Source organism: Rhinoraja longicauda, chromosome 9 (assembly GCF_053455715.1).
Source record: "Rhinoraja longicauda isolate Sanriku21f chromosome 9, sRhiLon1.1, whole genome shotgun sequence".
Lineage (NCBI taxonomy): Eukaryota > Metazoa > Chordata > Chondrichthyes > Rajiformes > Arhynchobatidae > Rhinoraja > Rhinoraja longicauda.
The window spans coordinates 26878153-26901791 of NC_135961.1; the positions used below are offsets into that span (position 1 = coordinate 26878153).

Here is a 23639-nt window from a genome sequence, read left to right on the forward strand (position 1 = left end):
GACATCCCTCAGAGCAATCGCATCAATCCCATGAGCCATCTTATTTCCCTGTAACCTATTCCCACATTCATGCACGATGATTTCTCCCATGTCTCCTACCACCATCCCACTCGGGTCTGTTTGAAATAGCCAATTAACCAACCAACACAACTAATATGTGAGATGTGGATGAAGTTAACGGCGCATGAGGGGAAACTACATGATGGACTGGGCTGCATCCATGACGAATACAGTTTCTTGTGGTCTTGGGTAGAGCAGGATCACAGGAATATTCAACATATCCAACGTATCCGTAATTCCCCTGCAACCATAGAAGACACAATGCTTGCCTTTTTATTTTGTCCATCCCAGCATCCAGGGACACAAACACTCCTTCTAGGTAAAGGAGCAATTCACTTCAACTCGGTTATTGTCTAATATATTGCATTTAGTAGTAACGATGTGGTCATCCCAGCATTGGAGAAACCTGATGCAGGTTTGGTGGCCGCTTTACAGGACATAATAACACAGTGATAGAGTTGCTGCCTCATAGCGCCAGAGACCCAGGTTTGATCTTGACTAGGGGTACTGTCTGTACAGAGTTCATATATTCGCCCTTTGATTACGTGGGTTTTCCTTGGGTGCTCCGGTTTCCTCCCACACTTCAAAGACATATGTTAATTGTAGGTTAATTGGCTTTGGTAAAAGATAGTAAATTGTCCCTAGAATGTAGGATTGTGCTAGTGTATGGGTAATTGCTGGTCGGCGCAGACTTGGTGGGCCGAAGGGCCTGGTTCCCAATGTAGAATTAGTTGCAATTCACTGTGTTTTAGAGTAACATGAGGAAAGGCATTCTGATATTCCTTGGAGTGGTTAATTGGAGAATGTCACATTGATGCAACAGGAAATGCCCTTTTATCATAGGCTTCAATGCTGAATCAATCATGTACTCTTCAATAGTCTAAAGCAGCTGTAATGGTTCATGTAAGTTTTAATGTCATACGTGTGTGTGTAGGTGTGAGTGCACACATTCCTATGTCTACCTTGCATGTTTCATCCTTTCTGCAACAGTTTACATGGCTAAGAGTATTCGTTACTTGTGTAGGAATGAACTGCAGATGCTGGTTTACAGTGAAGATAGACACAAAATGCTGGAATAACTCAGTGGGTCAGGCAGCATCTCTGGACCTTTCGGGTGTGAAGAAGGGTCTCAACCCAAAATGGCACCTATTCCTTTTCTCCAGAGATGTTGCCTGACCCACTGGGTAACTCCAGTATTTTGTGGCTCTCTATCTGCATTTGTTTCTTCTCTATCTCCAGTAGGTACAGCCTAAAATTAAGGGTAAAGTACCATTTGCACCTGAACACTATTTGTATTCACTTGTTTGAGATTATTGATGCACCTCTACACTTTATAAAATCACACTGTGCAGCACAGTATGTAGGTTATTTCATTTGCACTATCCACCATCTAATGAATGTTTATGTGAGGCGTGGAGGAAATGTAGCTTGTCTGGAAAATGCCGTTAGAAGATAAGTGTGTACAGAGATGGTTTCGCTTTTGAAGATAAGACAGATATTGAAGCTGATGGTTTTATTCGAGCAGCAAACTTCACGTGGCTAATAATCTGCAACCCTTGCGACGTGAGACAGCAGCTAGTTGTGTCAGGGCCTGGTCACTCCATCCCCAACCCAACTCTGTTTATTAACGTATGCACGTATCTACCCACTCTGTTTAGTGGGTTCCTACCCTGCTTCTCCAGAAGCTTTGCAGATTTTTAAGAAACTAACTGTGTTGAGTTCAGAGAACTATAAAAATCATTATTTTTTCTAAGAGTCCTTCATTGGAGATTCTGCCCATTTCATTTGGAATAGTAAATGGTGGGTGCTATTACCTCATTTTTATATACAATATATTTCTCACTACATAGTTTAGTTTATTATTGTCATGTGAACTGAGGTACAGTGAAAAACTTTTGTTTGTGTCCTATCCTGTCAAAGAAAAGACAATACATGATTACAATGAAGCTGTCCACAGTGCACAAAGGGTTCAACATTTAGTGCAAGATAAAGTCTGCTAAAGTCTGATTAAAGATAGTTCAAAGGTCACAAATAAGGTAGATGGGAGTTCAGGGCTACAGGCTAGTTGATGAGAGGACTGTTCAGTTACCTGATATATGCTGGGAAGAAATTGTCCCCGAAACTGGAGGTATGCATTTTCAAACTTCATTTCTTGCCTGATGGAAGAGTGAGTGGCCAGTGTGCTGGTTCTTGATTATGCTGGTGGTCTTGCAGAAGCAGTGTGGTATAGAGGGAGGAAGATTCATTTGCATGAAGGTCTGGGTTACGTCCACAACTCTGCAATTTCTTGCGGCCTTGGATGGAACTGTTTCCAAACCATTCTGAGATACACCCTGTGAAAATGCTTTCTATGGCTCATCTGTAGGTTAGTTGGGTCGTTAGGGGCATGCCAAACTTCCTAAGCCTTCTAAGAAAGTAGAGGTGTTGGTGTGCAAAGGTGGCTGTCATTTAGATTTAGAGAGAGTGCAGAAACAGGCCCTTCGGTCCACCGGGTCCGCGCCGCCCAGCGATCCCCGCACACTAACACTATCCTACACCCACTTTGGAAGTAAGAATAGAAAGGCAGATTATTATCTGAATGGTGTCAAGTTAGGAAGAGGGGATGTTCAACGAGATCTGGGTGTCCTAGTGCATCAGTCACTGAAAGGAAGCATGCAGGTACAGCAGGCAGTGAAGAAAGCCAATGGAATGTTGGCCTTCGTAACAAGAGGAGTTGAGTATAGGAGCAGAGGTCCTTCTACAGTTGTACCGGGCCCTGGTGAGACCGCACCTGGAGTACTGTGTGCAGTTTTGGTCTCCAAATTTGAGGAAGGATATTCTTGCTATTGAGGGCGTGCAACGTAGGTTCACTAGGTTAATTCCCGGAATGGCGGGGCTGTCATATGTTGAAAGGCTGGAGCAATTAGGCTTGTATACACTGGAATTTAGAAGGATGAGGGGGGATCTTATTGAAACATATAAGATAATTAGGGGATTGGACACATTAGAGGCAGGAAACATGTTCCCAATGTTGGGGGAGTCCAGAACAAGGGGTCACAGTTTAAGAATAAGGGGTAGGCCATTTAGAACGGAGATGAGGAAGAACTTTTTCAGTCAGAGAGTGGTGAAGGTGTGGAGGCCAGTTCGTTGGATGCTTTCAAGAGAGAGCTGGATAGAGCTCTTAAGGATAGCGGAGTGAGGGGGTATGGGGAGAAGGCAGGAATGGGGTACTGATTGAGAGTGATCAGCCATGATCGCATTGAATGGCGGTGCTGGCTCGCAGGGCAGAATGGCCTACTCCTGCACCTATTGTCTATTGTCTATTGGGACAATTTTTACATTTGCCCAGCCAATTAACCTACATACCTGTACGTCTTTGGAGTGACCCATCGACTTTAAAATGTCACACCGAGCATTTGCATCAGTCCTATTATTTCTTTGTAATCTATTCTTTCACCAACCCATCGGGTCCCTTTTAGATTCTCCTATCACTCAGCAACACCAGGAAATTGTAGTGTTTGGGATGTGGGAAGCAGATAATCATAGAGTGATACAGTGTAGAAACAGGCTCCGGCCCAACATGCCCACATGTTCCATCTACACACCCCCCTGTCTGTGTTTGGCCCACATCCCTCTAAACCTTTCTTTTCATGTACCTGTCCAAATGTTTATCAAAATGTGGTGATACTACCTGCCTCAACTATCTCTTCCACCCAGCTCGTTCCATACACCCTCACCTTAAACCTATGTCCTCTGGTTTTTAATTCCCCTACTCTGGGCAATAGACTCCGTGTGTCTACCTGATCTATACCTCTCATGATTTTGTACACCTCTATAAGATCACCCCTCATCCTCCTAATTGATTGATGATTAATTTGGCTTTTTCCACTGTCTGTGTCAAGCTAAGCAGGAAAAAATATTTGTGATTAGCCCGTTGCTGCAGGTAAAAAGCACTCCTTCAGGTGTTATTGCTGTGCGTATTAGTGGGAGTGTGCTGTGAAACCGGAGGTTGCCGAGCAGGTTGATTGCTGGAGGCATTGCTACAAAAAGAAATCTTAATGTTGCTTGTTATGCAATAATCACAGAGGGAAATATATTATTATTGTGCTACAAAACAAACATAATTCATAACATTCGTGCATGGGCCAACCTGTTTTGTCTCTGGTTCCACTTGATGCTCCTCTGGTTTCCCATTTGTGCCCAACGCTGTGATATGAACCAATTTGACAAGTCAGGTGTCAAGTGTGTTGCATGTCTACTGCTAAAATCTGCAATTGTGAGATGCAAACCTCAAAGTGTGATTGAATTTCTCAACATGCTTGAGGCATTCTTATCACAATTAGCAATGGATTTTCTGCATTGCCCAGAACCTTGATTGAATTCTACTTTTAAACTTGGGACAGGAATAACTTTCAGATCTGGCAAAAGGGAGCGAATCATTTGTCATAATTGTGTGCCTGCTCTTTGATCCGACATCTAAAAGGTAGCTAGATTGTCAGTGGGAGTCAAAGTTTGTGTCATCCACCGAGAGCCCAAAGAAAGAGTTTCTGGCAATGTGAAAACTGTTTGGTGTGATGTGGTGAGCATGTCAACGGAAAGCCCAAAGCAAGGCACTCCCAGTTGCTTGTTATAACCAGCCCTAGTTCCTTTCTGGTAGAGAGTCTTGATCAGCCCTGTAGATAGAGCATAGAATAGTACAGCACCAGAAAATGCCGTTTAACCCGCAATGCCCGTACCGAATATGATGCCAAAACTAACTCGTGGTTGCCTGCACATAATCTATATCCCTCCATTCCTGCATTTCCATGTGCCTCTCCAAATATCTCTTAAATGCCACTGTCGTATCTGCCTCAACCACTACTTCCAGCAGCATGTTCTATACTATATAGTTTTTATTAGTGCAACTTTGGCCAGCCAGAATGAAAACTCAGTGGTAATGCTATCTTTGCAGTAAGTTGGCAGCCTAAATTACGGTACAATGCACTTTTAGGTCACAGGCCCAATGAAACATTCTTTTGTTTCCGATCTACAGTTTTCCCTCTATGTGTACAAAGCAGACGACAAAATAAATAGAAAAGATGTATACATATATGTGACATCAAAGGTTTTATGCTTTAATAAAGTACTGGTGTCAAAAATACATTACCTCATTAGATTAAAATTTCCCATACAGAAAAGATATTAAGTGGCAAGCCATACAGATATTAAATACGTAATAAAAATCTATAGCTGTTAATATTAGAACTGAAACACTGGCATGCTAATTTTGAGCCAAAATATCAAATTGCTGCTTCAAACTCATTGCACCCTTTGATTCTTAAGGAATTAGTCTGGTACGTATTTCTTATTGAAGAAAACATGTGACACTTGAAGGGTTTTCAACAAAGTTATAGCAACTTTATCATTTGAAGAATTTAATCATTGAGGTCAAACCTTCAGTATATTTAACTGGGTACACTTCCTATCGGAAAGATGTGTTAGGGTAAAATGTTACTTGCTGTAGAATGTCCTTATAAAGGGAAACTTGAGCTCAAGGAATAAACAAGAAACATTTTGGGTCTTTTGTTTTACTTTGAAAGTGCAAATTGACCTGTCTTCCTTTCAATTCTGAATTACTTTGGAAATCTTTTACAAATCTTTTCAGTACAGTTAATTCTAAAATATTTTGTTTCTTGCCACAGCTTCATTTAAAAAGCATAAAGGTTTGACCTTAATTTAGTAGGGTCCCCATAAAGATTCACAACATTTCAGCAGGATAAAAGAACTGTTATATTTGACCAAAGAAAAATACAACTAAATATATTTTAAATCTTTTACAATGTATGTTTTGATGTATTCTCTTACTGTGCATTATATATCTAAAATATTCCAGATTTTTAATAAACATTAATACTAAATTGTTGGCTTCCTGCCTTCTTTTCAAGACACCCCCAGGATATCACTGACCAAAATACCATTGAATGCAAAACCAACACTAAAAAATAAAATTGGTTATGTGAATACAGGTAGAAATCCATTCTGTTTCTGCTACTGAAAGTACCAGTACGAGGTTAACACCAAAGATCTATAAATCTTTATAAGCTTAATATTTAGTAAATAAGTCACCAAAAAGAACAAAGCTTATTGAAGCTAAAGTGTGCAACTGGGCAAAATGTCCACATACAGCAAATCTGCTACCAAAATAGCTTTTTAGCAGTTAGTATATTTTAGTTTTCTGATCATTTGTCGGAAAAACAGTGGAACATTTTAATTGTCTTTTTCAAAAAAAGATTAAGTGCATTCTTTCAACACAAGAAAATAGCTGCTTTTTAATTGAAAGGATAAGTTGAGAATTGGGAAAGATCATCATAATGCTACCAGAAAATTGATGAGAACCTTTTTCTCAAAAAGACCTGTTTACTGAAAGGAGAAACAGTTGGTTCAAGAAATAAGATAATGTAATGGCAAGAATAAAAGTACATATTAAGCTGAGAAAATTTATTACATAAAATCGTGGACATTGAACAAGCGAGTGATTTTTAAAACTATATCAATAATGGACTACTTGCAAAAAAATAACTTTTATAAACTGAAGCTGTTATCACAATTCAGGCTAACAATAATGGCATAACCATTTAAGTTACTTGGTCGAGCGCTCTAAGCAATTCACGTCCGTGCAAAAGTGTTGAGCTCCCCATCATAGGTGCATTTACTTCACAGTCATACCTTGTCAACTCTGGCAAGGAATAAGCCAGAAACGAGGAACCCAAAAGGCAGGAAGCCATTCCTGCAGACAGGAATAAAAAAGACAGACAAATATTTGCATTATTATTTCTGAAAATGTTACTTTAAACCGTTAACTAGTCAATCATTACAGTCGGTGTGACATTCGTTATGCAGAATACTGTCCACAGGATCCATGCAGACTCGATGAAAATGCAAGTTGGAGTGTTACATACAAGAAAACTTTTTGTCAGGCTGACAGAAGAGCTAAGGGTGTGCAGTTGTAGTTATGGTGATTTGCTTTTTTAACACCTCAGTTGATGAAAATGCCTGGATTTCAGCCAGAAATTCCAAAGTGGTTGTCAGTATTCAGCTTCCCTTTACAGGCTATGTCATTTTCCAGTCCTAACCTCCACAATCAACAATGTCAGAAGTGCTGGTGCAAAACTTCAGGCATTTAGGAATTAGTCCCGATGTAAAATATCTGAACATGTACCTGTACATTTGGTTGTTTGAGGTCTAGGTAAGACTGTAAATGGTTCACCATTTGAACTACAGCTTTTATTTCCCTCTGGCCTTGTAATCTAAATAGATAACGTTTTTTAAATTATTCAGATGACGAATTTTAAATTGTTTTAAGTATTTAATTGTTCTTGATATTTTAGCTTCTGCATGATTACATACAAATGTTTGAATCTTATGGATCTGTAAATGCTAGAAATTGTGACTTTTCCCCCCAGTATGTAATAGACAAAAGACATTAGACTTTAGAGATACAACGCGGAAACAGGCCCTTTAGCCCAATGATATCACACCGACCAGTGATCACCCAGTACATTATCCTACACACTAGGGACAATTTAACAAATTTACCGAAGCCAATTAACCTACAAACTTTCACGTCTTTGGAAAGAGGAAACTGGTGCACCCAGGGAAAACCCACGCAATCATAGGGAAAACGTACAAACTCCGTACAGACAGCACCCGTAGTCGGGATTGAACCCAGATCACTGGCACTGTAAGGCAACAACCCAACTGCACTGCCCCAAAACTCTATTATTTTGGTGACATCACAGTTGCTTACATCCCTGAAAATTACTACTCTGTAATGACTGAAGTCAATAAAGGGAAGCCCAATGCGATAGAGACAGCTAGATTTTGGAGAGCAATGTTCCCGCAGATGAGGATTGTCATTTTACTCCAAAATCTGAGCCTACAGGTAGAATTAAAGCACACCAGAACACAAACTGTAATATTGGACTTCCAAGGTAATTCGAATGAGGTCTGCGGAAAAAATGTGAAGATTTGTCTGACTATATTTCAAAAACTCAAAAGTAGGTGAGCAAAATATTCTTGGCAACACCCAAGGAACTAAACTGAGTAGGAGATCTTATTGAAACTTACCAGATAATGAAAGTTCTAGATAGAGTGGACTTGGAAAGGATGTTTCCAGTAATGGGAGAGTCTAGGAACAGCCTCAGAATAAAAGGATGTACTTTTAGAATGGAGATGAGGAGGAATATGTTTAGCTAAAGGGTAGTAAATTTGTGGAATTCATTGCCACACATAGGTGTGGAAGCCAAGACATTGGATATTTTTAATCGATGATAGGTCCTTGATTAGTAAGTGTGTCAAAGGTTACAGGGAGAAGGCAGGAGAATGAGGTTGAGAGGGAAAAATAGATCAGCCATGATTCAATGTCAGGGTAGATTCAATGGGCCAAATGGCCTAATTTTGCTATGATGTCTTATAGGAAATGATTGTGACGAATACAGATTCTTACCTGTAAGCGAACCTGAACTCAAAGATTTTTTTTCCATTAAAGGAGGACCATGCTCAGATTTAATGCATTTCATTCTTTTCCATAACATTTGTGCAGAAGCGTTACTTCTTGATGGATCTTCATATGGAGATTCCTTAAAGGGAGACAAGATGTCAGTCCATGGCATTGGTACGAGATGCTAAAATATAACGTCTATGTGAAATGTACAGATATTTTACATGCTGGCCTAAATCTACTGCCATTAGCTATGGTCAAGATTAATAGGTGGCTCTGTATTTTGTGTTGTAGGTGAAGCAGGACTTATCTTTGATCAACTATGACATTGACTTTGAAAATGCCTGATCCAATTGCCAAAGAGTTGGAGTCACAGGTTGAAGCAGAATATTGTTGCATAAATCATTGACAAAAAACTTTACAATTGGTTGCACCAGTAGTCTCAGAGTTCAAATGTAATAAGAATAAGTCCCAATTCAGACACTGGAGGACAAAAATCAAGGCTGACATTGCATATTTTGCTGAGAGTATGCTGTGCTGCTAGAAGTGCTACCTTTCAGTTGATTTGTTAAATTGAAGTTTAATCAACTCTTTCAGATGGATGGAAAATGCAGTGACATTTTCCCTGCACTCTTTGGGCACTTTTGAAAATGTGTACCAACTGCATTAAATTGCCCAAAGCGAAGCTCACATTGACAGAAGATAGACACAAAAAGCTGGAGTAACTCAGCAGGTCAGACAGTATCTCTGGAGAAAGGAATCGGTGACGTTTCAGAATGAAGGGTTTCGACCCGAAACGTCACCTATTCCTTTTCTCCAGAGATGCTATTCCTGTCTGACCGCTGAGTTACTCCAGCTTTTTATGTCTATCTTCAGTTTAAACCAGAATTACTAGTTCTTTCTTTCAAGTTGACAGAAATGAATATGTTACACCTACTGAGGCAAACCTCCCACAACCAGCTCACATTGAATAATGTTGCTCATTGAGGACTTCTAGTTTGGAAATCATCCTATAAATGTGACCTTCAAGTTGTTGTGCATGTTTGTTTCATTATTTAATGAGCATACCCGTAAGTAGTGCTATTTTGGCAGACCACACTACTTTCCTCTTTTAATTCAATGCAGCTTTTATTTGCTAGACTTTAGAGATACAGCGTGGAAACAGGTCTTTCAACCCACCAAGTCCACGTTGACCCGTGATCACTCTTACACTAGCACGATCCTACACAATAGGGACAATTTACAATTTGCAGAGGCCAATTAACCTCAAACCCTCATGTCTTTGGAGTGTGGGAGGAAACTGGTGCATCTGGAGAAATCCCACACGGTCACAGGGAGAATGTGCAAACTCCATACAGACAGCATCTGTAGTCAGGAACCTGGGTCTTTGGCACTGTAAGGCAGCAACTCTACTGCTGCACCACTGTGCCTCCCCTACTGAAGTTGCAGGAGGTTTTCTACCTGACGATGGATAACTCCAAATTAGTCATTTTCAGTATCCAAGAATCTCCCACAGCATGTTAGTCAGGCTGGTTCAAACTATAACTTCTGAAATTTTATACGCCCTGCCTACAAAATATAAATGTAAACATATCTCCATGTTTGGTAACTAAAGAGGGGACTGATGCTTTATAAGGAAAATATCATATTTAACAAAAAATAGTGAATTTTAAAAATTAAACTTAAACTTCTTAAAATCTTTCACAATCGTGCAGCACGGAAACAGACCGTTTGGTCCAACATGCCCATACCAACCAAGTGATGACTAAATTGACTGTATGACCAGAGAAATCACCAAGTTGTAAAAATTAAGCCTCAATTTTCTGATTTTATTCTGTTTAAGATAAATAATACCAGAAATTTGAAGGTTAGTCCAATTACAAAGTAGATTATAAAAGGCAGAGAAATTAGGACCAGACAAATATTTCACTTTCAGGCACTTTATATTGTTTTTGGAACTTAGCTGAAATTGTTATTGGATTTGTGCTGAACTAAATCAGGTTATGTTCTCAAAATATGTATTCTTTTCTTCTTTGGAATAAAGCTTTCAATTTGTTTATAAGCTTATTCTTTAAGTTAAATTAACAGACTAATGATACAATCATTAATGAATAAGAACTCTGGTGTCCATTTAAGAACTTGGAGAACAAATTCAATAATATCATTATGCCTCATCACAGCTTCAGACCAGTAGGTTATACACATTTGCTTATTGATCCCATCTTCGACCAATTTAGGAAAGACCAATAGTTGATTATTTAAAAATAAACTTACTGCTGGGTGTTGGAATATCGGGTCTCCAAAATCCAGATGCAGTTTCCGTTTTAAAATGTTTCTGAAATTCAATTCAGTGTTGGTGTCTTTCCCATGTCGTCCAAAGCTGTGCTGGGATCTAAGAGAAAAGAAGTAGTGTGGTTTGAAACAATTCACTTTTACCCACTTCCTCTTAACTTAGCATGGGGGACCAAAATTACTCTCCCTAAATTGCAAGAAATCGGTTCACACCAAAATGGTAGTCTCTTTTAACACCTGGTTATCTGTTCACTTGATAAATGGTGACGGCTGATTTCATTTTCCAATGATTCTGTTTAGACTGTAAGTTTTTAGGCACTAATCAGTATGCTCTACTTTGTCAATGGTTAAATGAAAAGGAAAATACTTTGAACACATGCTGTGTTTACATTCAGCCTTCCCGAATTTCTGTATATTTTCAACAGGAAGAATTAGCTAGCTTTCTGGAAATAGAATCATGGTTGATTTCCTTCACTACTTGTGCACTACCGCATTCCCATCGCTTGCACAGTGACCACCAATATCATATCATATCATATATCTACAGCCGGAAACAGGCCTTTTCGGCCCTCCAAGTCCGTGCCGCCCAGTGATCCCCGTACATTAACACTATCCTACACCCACTAGGGACAATTTTTACATTTACCCAGCCAATTAACCTACATACCTGTACGTCTTTATGTCCAACATCTGACTTTGCCAGGCAGTGCAGTACAATTATTTATTGGCCTAACTTCTGTACCTCTGAAAGTTCTCTTTGCATTGTTCACCAAGGAGTTAGCTTCCAGATCACACTCTCCCAACCCCCACCACATCTGGTCACAAACCCATCAATGCAATTTTAATTTATGGGGCACTCTAATTAATAGAAACAACTGATAGAAACAAAGAACTGCAAATGGTGGTTTACAAAAAAAAGATACAAAGTGCTGGAGTAACTCACCAGGGCAGGTAGCATCTCCAGAGAACACATAAAGGGTGATGTTTTGAGTCAGGATTCTTCAGACTAATTTTGCTATGGAGGGGAGGAGGAGGAGGAGGGGGAGGGGGGGAGGAGGAGGAGGGGGAGGGGGGGAGGAGGAGGAGGGGGGAGGAGGAGGGGGGGAGGAGGAGGGGGAGGAGGAGGTGGGGGTGGGGGAGGGGGGGAGGAGGGGGAGGAGGGGGAGGAGGAGGAGGAGGAGGGGGGGAGGAGGAGCAGGACAAAACCTGGCAAGTGATAGGAGGGTACAGGTGAGGGTTGACAGTCTGATGATTGGACAAGGGATGAAAAGACAACAGGCGTGAGATAAGGATAGGAGTTGAGAGTTATTAAGCCAGAGGAAGGAATGGAGGTGGAAGGGGAGTGGGGGCGGAGTTGAATGGGTGTGTGTCCAATGAAGCACGGGGAAGAGAGGAAGGGGTGAAAAAGGAGGGAAGGTGGTTTTGGTGACTTCCCTAGAATTGGACATATCAATAACTAACAAACCCTCTTCCGGTCTTAGCTCCATCCCATTACGGAACTATTTGACTTCATCCCATAAGGAAAGCTAAACTAGGATGCATCGTACTGTGCAAGGTTTATCCTTCATACTTAAGTTTTGTACATTTTGCTTCACTGATAGTGTACAACTGTATTAACTGTATATTTGGGATTGTTTTAGATAACTTCAATTTTTATTGGGTTAATATAGAATACTATTTTAATTGTCACAATCAATTATGAAAAAAAGGGTCCTGATCCGAAACATCATCTATTCATGTTCTCCAGGGATGCTGCCCCACTCATTCAGTGACTCCAGTATTTTGTCTCTTTTCGTAAACCAGCATCTGCAGATCCTTTTTCTACAGTTATTTTATACATTGTTTTCATTCACCAGGTTAAAACAGCTGAAAGGAGTCTTGATAGTTGGAACATATTGAGTTTTATACAGCTAAACACAAATAAAACTTGAGAAAGTAGTGGAAAAGTAATTTATAAATAAAACCTGGGAGAAGATAGTGGAAAACTATTTTATATTTTGGGATTCAAGCCAAACTTTAAAGTCTATGGTTTGTGAATCGATACAAAAATACCAAAAAGCGGCATTAATCAGACATTGGCCTTGAAATTATGTAATGAATATCAGCTTATAATTGTTGAGAACAATGCACTTCAGTTCATGGGCAGAGTCATGCTGATGGACAAATGCCAATACCAGAGCAAGCCACTGGCTATCAGTTGTTTGCGACTCATGTTTCAGACTTCTGCAAGTGCATAAACAAACATGGAACTCTGAGATAAGCTGGAGTCAGCTGGTGGAACGTGCAAAAGTCCACATCACCACTCGCCTTGCAAATAAAACCAGTGGTGGGGCATTAAAGTGCTGAGGAGGGGTCTGTAGGCACTGCATCTGGATTGTCACCTTTATCAGGATGGGGAGGGCAAATGAAATATGAATAGTGGCCTCGCCATTAGAATGAAATTTATCAACCCCATGGAAAAAAAGAACAAAATAACCTAAAAACATACATTTTTAATTAATTTATATTTATTTGAATAGTTTTGTCTTGGTCAATGGCATTTAATCTATGAAAGCCTTTTGTACCTGGCCAGTTATTACTTGGAGTGAATAAAATAAGTAGTACAGAAGCAATTAAGAGGAGGCAGGACAATGAGACAGCATCTGCTAAGAGATGCTCTACATCCAGAAAGCAGGAGTACATGAGAGCAGTGGGCAGTATTGACAATAGCATAGACAACAACGTTAATACAGACCAGATTGGTCCCTTTTGAATTGCACACTTGTCTTTTCCTCAACCATTATTTACTTCTTTAATTGTGCTGGTTTGTGTTTGTATCAAGCAACATATCCATTTACTTTTTCAATATCTTATCTTTAAAAGGGTTTGGATTTTGCAGAGGAGAAGCTTTGGAAATGAGTAATTTCAATAAATGATCTAAATTCTCTGCTTGTGTACAAACAGACTACCTGTTTTCTTACACTGCAAAATTAACACTGGATATATTTTCAAAGCATAATTATAAAACAAGCTGAATTCATGAAAAATATTATATATATATGAAAGTCTTTCCTTTTTTTTCTTTTTTATGATCTCCATTAAAGAATTGTTGAACCACTCCCTAAAAAGGGCAGGAGTCAGAAGCCACTAAGTTGATGCTAGTTTTCTGCAGAGAACTGGTGAATCAGTACCATCCCTTATTCTACCCCTGTAACCATGCAGGTTTCAAGTGCTTATCAAATGTCCTTTTGAAATCACTAATGACCTAAGAACACATTAAGGAGCTGAAGAAGGCAATGCCTATTCTGCTATTTGTCAATGAACATGGCTAATTTTCTACCTCAACTCCAATTTCCTTAATATCCCAAAATCCATCAATCTTATTTTCAACTGAATTGACAGGGCCTCCAGGATAGAGATTTCTAAATCAATGTCCAAATAAGAAATTCTCTTCATCCCAGTTCTAAGTAACCCAACCCTCATTCCAAAACTGTGACCCCAGGTTCTAGACTCTGCTCCTTTGCAAACCCATCAAGCCAGGAATCAGTCAGGTGAATCTTTGTTGTGCTCTCTCTGCAACAAGTTATACCCTGGCATTTAAACTACAAGGTTTAAGGAAAGGAGACCAAAACTGTACACACTATTCCAGGTAGTTTATCAAAGGCCTGTATTGTATTTGAGAATTGTACTGCGAGTGCTTTACTCCTGACTTAATGAAGCCAACATACCATTTACCTTTCTAATTGTTTTTTATGCCTGCATGTTCGATTTCCATGACTCATCTACAAGGATACCCAATCAGATTGCCACTATTTATAAAATACCATTTGCATTTTGCAGAAAAATGGATAACCTCAGATAACACCCTATCATCTTCCATGAACTTGCTCACTCTACGTTCTAAAATCCATGGTATACATCAAAATGTTATTGGCTATTACCATCTAAAAATAAAACTAACATTTGCTGTGAATTTAAACAGGTGGACATTCATCCTCCTATTCTGAGATCACCAAGAGGATCGAGGAGGTCAGGGCAGTGGGTGTTGTCCATGTGGACTTTAACAAGGTCCCATGGTAAGCTAGTCTGGAAGTATGGAAGACATGGGATTCTAAAACTTGAGGGCATTGGCTTAAAGTGAGAGAGGAAAGATTTTGAAGGGAGTTCAAGGGTCACATTTTCCACTCGTAGAACAGTAGACAGTAAGTGGTAGGAGCTGCTAGTCCTATGCCTTTATAACCATGAATGTCCTCATCCATTCTCTTGAATTGGGTGTCACATTTACTAACCTCCAAACCAGTGTTGCTTTCCCCTCTCAGGAAGGTTTTAAGATTATGGCAAACCTTCTGCTGTCTACACTCTCAGCCTCCCTTAACAACCTGGTAAACAAGCAACATTGACCAGGTGACCCATACACTCTAAGCAAAGCCCATCCTTCCAGTATATCCAATTATCAATTATTCACCTTGGCTTCTCCTGACATTTTGTCAGCACCTTTTCCTTAGTAAACACGGATATATATATATAGTTATAATTATTCTAGCCTTGCTCTGCACTTCTAAGCACATACCTTCTTCTGTGTCTCCAATTTCCCTTTGCCACAATTTCTCTTCATCAAATGGGACATTGAGCACAAGGGTTGAGACATCCTGTTATAGATCTACAAGATTTTAGTGAGACTGCACCTGGCACATTCTGGTCGCTTTCCCAATAGGAATGATGTAATTAAGCTTGAGTAAGTGCAGTAAAGATTCATGAGGGTATTGCCTAGACTGGAGGGCTTGAGCTTGTAAGGAGCGACTGGATTATTTACAACTAATTTCTTTCCTGGCTCAAATGAGGCCGAGGGGTAACATTGCAAAACATTCCCAGTGTTGGGAAGTCTAAAACTATTGAAAATCTTTTCCTCTTCACCTTCACTATCAATATATTCTGTTTAGCGTAGTTCTCACTTGAAGAATTCAGCACACATGCATACCATGCATTTTTTTGCCTCATTGTATTCGCTACCTCCTTCATCATCCAAGAAACTTTGGCTTTGATTCTCCTGCCTTTCCTCTAATGTGAGAATGGACGGGTCACAGCTGAAGCAAGTTTAGAAATCACTCTATATCATTGCAGCTTCTCCTGCCAATCTTTGATTCTGTTTTCTCCTAGCTAGATCCCCTCTTAACTTTTTTAAATCTAGAAATAAATTGTAGCAATAGGTTTTCATATTTTGTCTTTTTACCTTTCTTTATAGAGTGACGCATGCACTGGCTGGCAAGGTGGGATACCTGGTGGGATACCAGGCAACAATCCAGTCCTCTGATCCATCAACTTCCACTTTCTAGCCGGACAGACAAAAGCTGGGTCTGGTGGCCACTGAATATTTGGTTTGCCACCCATTGAGGACGTCGTACTTAACGGCGAATGGTCAGGTGGCAGAATACCATTTCTGGTGTTGTAAGCCAGTGGTGAAGTTTGGATGGGGCCATTCTTTTTCACCAATGGCATTTGTGGGCAATACTTGTCCAGTGGCATCTGTCTTTGTGAGGTCACAAAATTTGGAGCAATTGACTGGAGCAGGCCGTTCACATTGACTGAATAATCTTGAGTCCGTGATGGGTGTTCAGGTGTGGCTTGCTCATCACAACATATTGGACTTAGCTGGAAGTCTTCCCCATCCATAGGAATGTACGGAGCCAGTGTTTCAAGGTCCAGATCACTCAATTCCGCCTGGAACCACAAAGCACATATAATGATGAAAAGCACAAGGGATAGTGTGGAATATTTGACTGCTTAGTTTTGCCCATTTTGCTGTGCACATGCCATTCCACACAAGCATAAACCTCGCAAGGTGAGCAAGTTGTGAACTTTCAGAACCTTTCAAGAAATTATCCAGTATTTCCAAAGGTTGAGGTTACCGGCGATGCCGGATGAGCTCAACTGAAAATAAAACATTCTAAATAATACTGTGTGGTGTGATTATGGCAGCTCACCTTTTGGGTTTTTTCCCCTCTCTTTTGAATAACTATTTGAGAGGTGGCTACACAGGTTATATCCCCATATTATTTTCAGAAAATGTAACTGTTTAATGTCAACAAACTGTTCTTAAAAAATACTTTTAGTATTGTTTTTCTATTGAAGGCCTGCGACTAAATTTTTACTGTTCTTTGCTCTTTTCCCAAGTCATACAAGTCTGCAGTGTAGATGGAACATCTATGGAATGGATATATAGTCTGATAAGACAAAATTAAGATAGTTCAAAAAGACAATAGATCCAAAAAAAGGTTTGCCTGACATTCTGGTTTCCTTTTTTAAAAAAATTGAAGAATTTTAAAGACGCTATCTTAATCCATATCCCTCAAAAATGAGGACATAACCAAATAATTAATTGCTATTAACGCATTTATCATGTGCAGTGATTAGAAAACAACTTCTGTGATAATGGGACACCACAATGTTTGACCATTTCTGGCACTAAAGCGTGGAAATAAAAGTGTGAGTGAGGCAGTCCAACCAAATTTTAACTGACAAAGTGACACCATTCTGACACAAGTTGTAGGAGACAAAATGTAAGTGATCTACCAGTATGGAATAAGAGGCATCACACTTCCTGTGCATGCCACTCCCACCCACCTTACCATGTTCGCGTCTAATGCCATTAACTCCCTGATCCAATCAGCTCAATGCCAAGCCATCCGAAGATGCCCTCTTACACTGATTTTCCCCATCCACCTTCATTCTATCTCTGGGCACAATCCTCTCTTCTGCAGTCCTATCCTTGGAAGAGAAGGCAGGAGAGAAAATGCCATTATCTCACTATCCATTTTCCCCTTTTTCCCACATCCCCTTCCACCTATAAGCCTCCCTCTGGCTTTACATTTAATTCCTCACCTCATCATCATCCCTCGTCTTTGTCTACCCATTGCCAATCACCCCCACCCCTCACCTGTATCCACCGATCACTTAACGAGAAAGATACATCCACTTATCACTTGCCAGGCTTTGTCCCGTCCCCACCTCTTTTTCAGCTTTCTCCCCAATTGCTCAGGTTCACTTCTGCAAGCCTCCTCCAATCTGGCCTTCATACCCGAGAGTTTCACAAAAATGTGTGTGTGTGTGTTCTATATTCATATCATGTTTTCCATTATTTTGCATGCAGCGCTGAATGTGGTTACAGTTCTTTAACTTTGTTTGTTGTACAATTGAGCATTATCATCAATGAAGTCTGAGAACAATTTGGTATCTACTGTATTTAATGTCTTTCAATAAGATATATTACCCTTTTGTCTCCAAGTAACTTCTGACTGGCTGAAGACAAATTGTTTTCTTGTTTATTTCATGTTAATTTAATGAACTGACCTGAGTGTTACATTGCTTTTTTGCTTCAATGTCCATAGCAAAAAGCTTCTCAATCACTTCTATCTTAAGTTCATTGTCCAGGGAACTGTAGTACTCTCCAGGGCTACTTGGCTATAATTGCAAAATAAAGAAACATTGTCAAACATGTTATCCTGATGGATATCTGATTCATCCCATTACTACAGTACATAAATGAATGGTATTAAGCTTTGCTTACAATGCTCTTCCAAGTCTAATTCTAAGCTTTTGTTGTGTGCAGTGAATTAAAGTATTGTTTGTTTTTGAACAGCTGAAATATATACATAAGCAAAAAAAGAATGGTTGAATGTTGCAATTCCAACTGCCGTGGAACTAGTTACAAAAATCCAGCAAAGTTTAGTCTCATTATCAGTAAAGTCTGGGAGACTAGAAAATAACAGTACAACTTAAAAACCTTTTACATATATGGTTTTAAGTTGTGTAGCTACAGACATTAAAGAATACTCTGCAAGTGTACTGCCTGGTGTAACTAACTAATAATATTTTGCAGTGTTCAATTGTTAGATAAAGCTCTATCTGTAGCGACCATAGAGAATGGTCCAGGTCGTCGAACCCTCGGATTGGCCAGCGAGGTCACGTGTGAACGCGACCATGGGGATTGGTCCAGGGAGCGACATCGCTGATTGGCCAGCGATGTCATGTGCGCGTTTGGCGCCCGAAATAGTTAGTTCGGCGAAGTCTTCGAAGAAGACAGTAAGTTTTTGATGGTTGTCCTTTACCTTGTTGTTTAACTCTGTATTCGAATATTGCGGCTGCAATAAACTTCTTCTACAACCAACAAGTTTCCGGACTCGCCATATTGGTGACCCCGACGTGATCTGGACGATCACCGACTATGCAGGGACCCGACGCCTCGTCGGCGATGGCCGCGCCGGGCACACCGGAGTCAAGCGCGGTAAGCGTTCACCTTCCGTGGTTTTGGACGCACGCACCGCAATCTTGGTTTATACACACCGAAGCTCAATTTCATATAAAGAAGATATCGGACGACTCCACGAGGTATTACTACCTCGTCAGCGCTCTATCATCGGAGACGACCACGCGCGTGATGCGGTTCATCGTTAATCCACCTGCGGAAAGCAAGTACGAGGCCCTGAAGAAAGTATTACTGCGAATCTTCGGGTTTAATAAGCATGGTGGTGCGGCAAGACTTCTGCACCTACCGGATCTTGGAGACCGACTGCCTTCCGTCCTCATGTCCGAAATGATGATGCTAGCCGGTGAGCATACGGATTGCCCTATGTTCGAACAGGCATTCCGCGAGAAGCTTCCTGAGGATGTCCGACTGCTGCTCACGGATTGTTCTTTTAAGGACCCCGAAGCATATGCAGCGAAAGCGGACGCGCTCATAGCGGCTAAAAACAAGGCAAAGGACCAGGCAAGCGGTTCGATCAACAAGGTCTCGACATCAGTGACCACGCCACAGCGACGGCAAGATGGCGCCACGTCTCCCGCCAATTCTCCGAAAGCCCGCCAAAAAGATCCGCACAAGCGCGGCTGGTGCTATTATCACCTACGATGGGGTAGCGAATCCCGCAACTGCCGCTCACCTTGTACCTTCGCGGGAAATGCCTCGGCCGATCGTACATAGGGACAGTTACGATTGGCCAGAACCGGCGCCTCTATGTCCATGATCGATTCACGGACACAGAATTTTTGGTGGACACGGGAGCCATCGTCAGTATAGTGCCGCCGACCGACCTCGAAACCAGATCGGGTAAGACAGGTCCCACCCTCATCGCGGTTAATGGCAGCCCAATTCGCACTTTCGGTATACGGAAGATGTCCCTTGTGTTAGGCCTCCGCACGTACGAATGGCCATTGATCATAGCCGACGTCAAACAAGCGATCTTGGGAGCAGATTTTCTCTGGGCTTTTTCACTGGTCCCTGATGTCCGCGGTAACGACCTCCGACCCTCCGCCGAAGATGAGCACGTCGCTCCGACAATCGCCTCCTCGCCCAGCCCTACTGTCCAGGCCGTCGTCGCGGCCTTCGACTCGTATGCTGAGATTCTGGCGGAGTTTCCAGAGCTGCTCATTCAACGTTTCGACACGTCTTCGGCCAAGCACGGCGTGGTCCATCACATCCGCACCGAAGGCCCTCCTGTTTTCGCTCGGGCCAGGAGGCTACCGCCAGACAAACTGGTGGTGGCACGGGCAGAGTTCAGGAAGATGGAGGAAATGGGAATTGTTCGTCAGTCTGACAGCCCGTGGGCCTCGCCGTTACATATGGCCTCCAAGGCATCTGGGGGGTGGAGACCATGTGGCGATTATCGGCGTCTCAATGCTGTCACCACGGCTGATCGCTACCCCATACCGCACCTACAGGACTTTTCATCTGGGCTGGAAGGAGCGGTGGTGTTCTCCAAAATCGATTTGGTGCGAGGATACCACCAGATCCCGGTGCGACCGGAGGACATACAGAAAACTGCAACGATTACTCCGTTCGGGTTGTTTGAATGGTTGCGTATGCCTTTCGGTTTAAAGAACGCGGCACAGGCTTTCCAACGACTGATGGACCACGTGGGCCGGGATTTACCCTTTTTGTTTATTTATTTAGACGACATCCTGGTTGCCAGCACCTCAGTACAGGAACACCAGGCCCACTTGCGGACCGTTTTCCAGCGGCTCCAAGACCACGGGCTCATAATCCAACCCTCCAAATGTCAATTCGGCCTTCCTGTTCTTGATTTTCTAGGGCACAGAATTACCCCTGCCGGCGCCTCCCCTTTGCCCGAAAAGGTGGAGGCTATCCGGGCATTTCCTAGGCCCACCACAGTAAAAGGGCTACAGGAGTTCGTAGGGATGGTTAATTTCTACCATAGGTTCGTCCCGGCAGCTGCGCGAGTCATGCGCCCGCTTTTCCAATGCCTTGCAGGGAATCCGGTAGAGTTGATATGGTCCCCGACCGCAGAGTCGGCTTTTACAGCAGCTAAGGCAGCTTTGGCAGACGCCACCATGTTGGTCCACCCGAGCCCCTCCGCCCCCACGGCCCTGACGGTTGACGCCTCTGACGTGGCGGTGGGCGGGGTTCTGGAGCAGCAGGTCGGTGGCCGTTGGCAGCCTTTGGCGTTTTTCAGCCGGCAACTAAATTCGGCTGAGCTGAAGTATAGCGCATTTGACCGAGAGCTTTTGGCCCTCTATTTAGCTGTTCGTCATTTCAGGTACTTCTTTGAGGGCCGCCCATTTGTGGCCTTTACGGACCATAAACCATTAACATTTGCTTTTGTCAAATTGTCTGACCCATGGTCGGCCCGCCAGCAGCGGCACCTGACTGCTATCTCCGAATTCACCACCGATGTCCGTCATGTTGCGGGTAAGCTTAATGCCGTTGCTGACGCCCTGTCTAGTCCTGCTTTTCCCCCTATTTCGGCGGTGGACTGCGAAGTGGATCCCCAAGAGCTTGCGGAGGCACAGCTTCTAGCAGATACCGCTTCGGCATACCAGTCCACCACTTCGGGATTGAAGTTGGCCCAGGTAGCTTGTGGGTCAGAAGGCACAAAAGTCTGGTGCGATGTTTCTCTTCCCCGTCCCAGGCCGGTAGTACCGCCCTCCCTTCAGCGCCGGGTTTTCGATGCCATTCATGGGCTGGCGCACCCGTCCATCCGCTCCACCTCTGCTTTGGTAGCAGCTCGGTTTGTCTGGCATGGCCTACGGAAACAGGTAGCGGGTTGGGCGCGTGCCTGCGTTCCCTGTCAGACCGCTAAAGTCCAGCGCCATGTCCAGCCCCCCGTACAGGATTTCGAGGTCTCGGCTGTTCGTTTTTTCCACATCCACGTGGATTTGGTCGGTCCTTTGCCTTCCTCCCGGGGCTACACCCACCTCCTCACGGTGGTGGATCGGTTCACCCGGTGGCCAGAGGCTTTCCCATTGTCTGATATTTCGTCAGCGTCTTGTGCTAGGACTTTGGCCCTTCATTGGGTAGCTCGTTTCGGGGTCCCGGCAGTTATTACCACTGACAGAGGCCCACAATTCACTTCGTCCCTCTGGGCCGCGCACGCAGAACTGTACGGGTCCAAGTTACAACCCACGACTGCATATCACCCCCAGGCAAATGGACTCGTAGAAAGGTTCCACCGCCAACTTAAGGCGTCCCTCAGTGCAAGGCTTGAAGGCCCGGACTGGGTAGACCAGCTCCCTTGGGTTCTTTTGGGCATCCGGACTGCTCCTAAGCTAGATCTCGGTGCGTCGTCCGCAGAGCTAGTATATGGCTCGACACTTCGAGTACCCGGAGATCTGTTTCCGGACCCTTCAGACCAGCTGCCTACAGTCCCATCAGTGTTAGCATCTCTCCGGGAACGGGTGGGCTCCCTGGCTCCAGTTCCGACTTCACGTCATGGGTGTCCCATGGTACATGAACCGCCTTCCCTGAAGGACTGTGAGTTCGTTTTTCTGCGAAAAGATTCCCATCGCGCCCCGTTGCAGAGGGTCTATCAAGGGCCGTTCCGGGTTTTGCGTAAGGGAACGGCTACCTTCACCTTAGACATGTGCGGCAAGAGTGAGCTCGTCTCGGTGTCCCGGCTCAAACCTGCACATTTGGATCCGGATCAACCAGTCCTGGTCGGTCAAACCCCTAGGAGAGGCCGACCTCCGTTAGTTCCGCTCAGTCCAGGACCCCCCGTTCCGACAGTTCCTCCAGGACCCCCCGTTCCGGCAGTTCCTCCAGGACCCCCCGTTCCGGTAGTTCCTCCAGGACCTCCCGTTCCGGCTGTTCCGCCAAGTCCGGAACCCCCGGCTCCTGTGGTTCAGGCTGTCCCTCTCCGTACTCGTTATGGTCGCGAAATCCGGCTCCCTGCTAGGTTCCGCACCTCGGGTTCTGGGGGGGGGTCATGTAGCGACCATAGAGAATGGTCCAGGTCGTCGAACCCTCGGATTGGCCAGCGAGGTCACGTGTGAACGCGACCATGGGGATTGGTCCAGGGAGCGACATCGCTGATTGGCCAGCGATGTCATGTGCGCGTTTGGCGCCCGAAATAGTTAGTTCGGCGAAGTCTTCGAAGAAGACAGTAAGTTTTTGATGGTTGTCCTTTACCTTGTTGTTTAACTCTGTATTCGAATATTGCGGCTGCAATAAACTTCTTCTACAACCAACAAGTTTCCGGACTCGCCATATATCTTTCTTTTATTTTGTATAATCTCTATGAATCGTTTGAACACAAGTAGAATATTATTTCCCCAAGGATAAATGGTATTTTAATGAATGGTCAGAAAATCATAGGAATGTGGTGTTTAAATATTATTGATGGACTAGAATCTTCACCAGTTAGGCATACTTATAAAATTACCTAGATGATGAATGTAAACTATTTGCATTTCATGGAAAGGTTTTGTGAAATTGGGAGGCACACAGTGCAGTACTATCATGCTCCGATTTGCTGGTGCAATTGCACTTCATGACAATTCCAGTTAATGATGACTGACCAGGATATCAGTGGTGGTTAATTCAACATTTGCCCAAGCAATA

General features: G+C 42.8%; 1 protein-coding gene and 1 long non-coding RNA gene across 4 annotated transcripts in view; one reads left to right on the forward strand and one right to left on the reverse strand.

Moving 5' to 3' along the window:
* LOC144596556 (uncharacterized) overlaps positions 1-18309 on the forward strand; it is a 77129-nt gene extending 58820 nt beyond the window's left edge. The window contains exon 4 of the long non-coding RNA XR_013547627.1: positions 16032-18309. This is a non-coding gene — a long non-coding RNA (uncharacterized LOC144596556). The remainder of the gene's footprint in view (positions 1-16031) is intronic.
* The window catches only part of LOC144596554 (endothelial PAS domain-containing protein 1-like), a 120961-nt gene continuing 102458 nt past the window's right edge, over positions 5137-23639 (reverse strand). For 2 of the 3 annotated variants that reach the window (XM_078404998.1, XM_078404999.1), the window contains exons 11-15: positions 18137-18247; positions 16020-16507; positions 10793-10910; positions 8525-8657; positions 5137-6805 (exon numbers count right to left, since the gene is read on the reverse strand). In XM_078404998.1, the coding sequence (XP_078261124.1) occupies positions 6654-6805; positions 8525-8657; positions 10793-10910; positions 16020-16507; positions 18137-18247 (1002 nt within the window). In that variant the 3' untranslated portion in view covers positions 5137-6653. Of the gene's footprint in view, positions 6806-7237; positions 7326-8524; positions 8658-10792; positions 10911-16019; positions 16508-18136; positions 18248-23639 lie in introns of those variants that run through there. The other variant, XM_078405000.1, reaches the window with a different exon arrangement.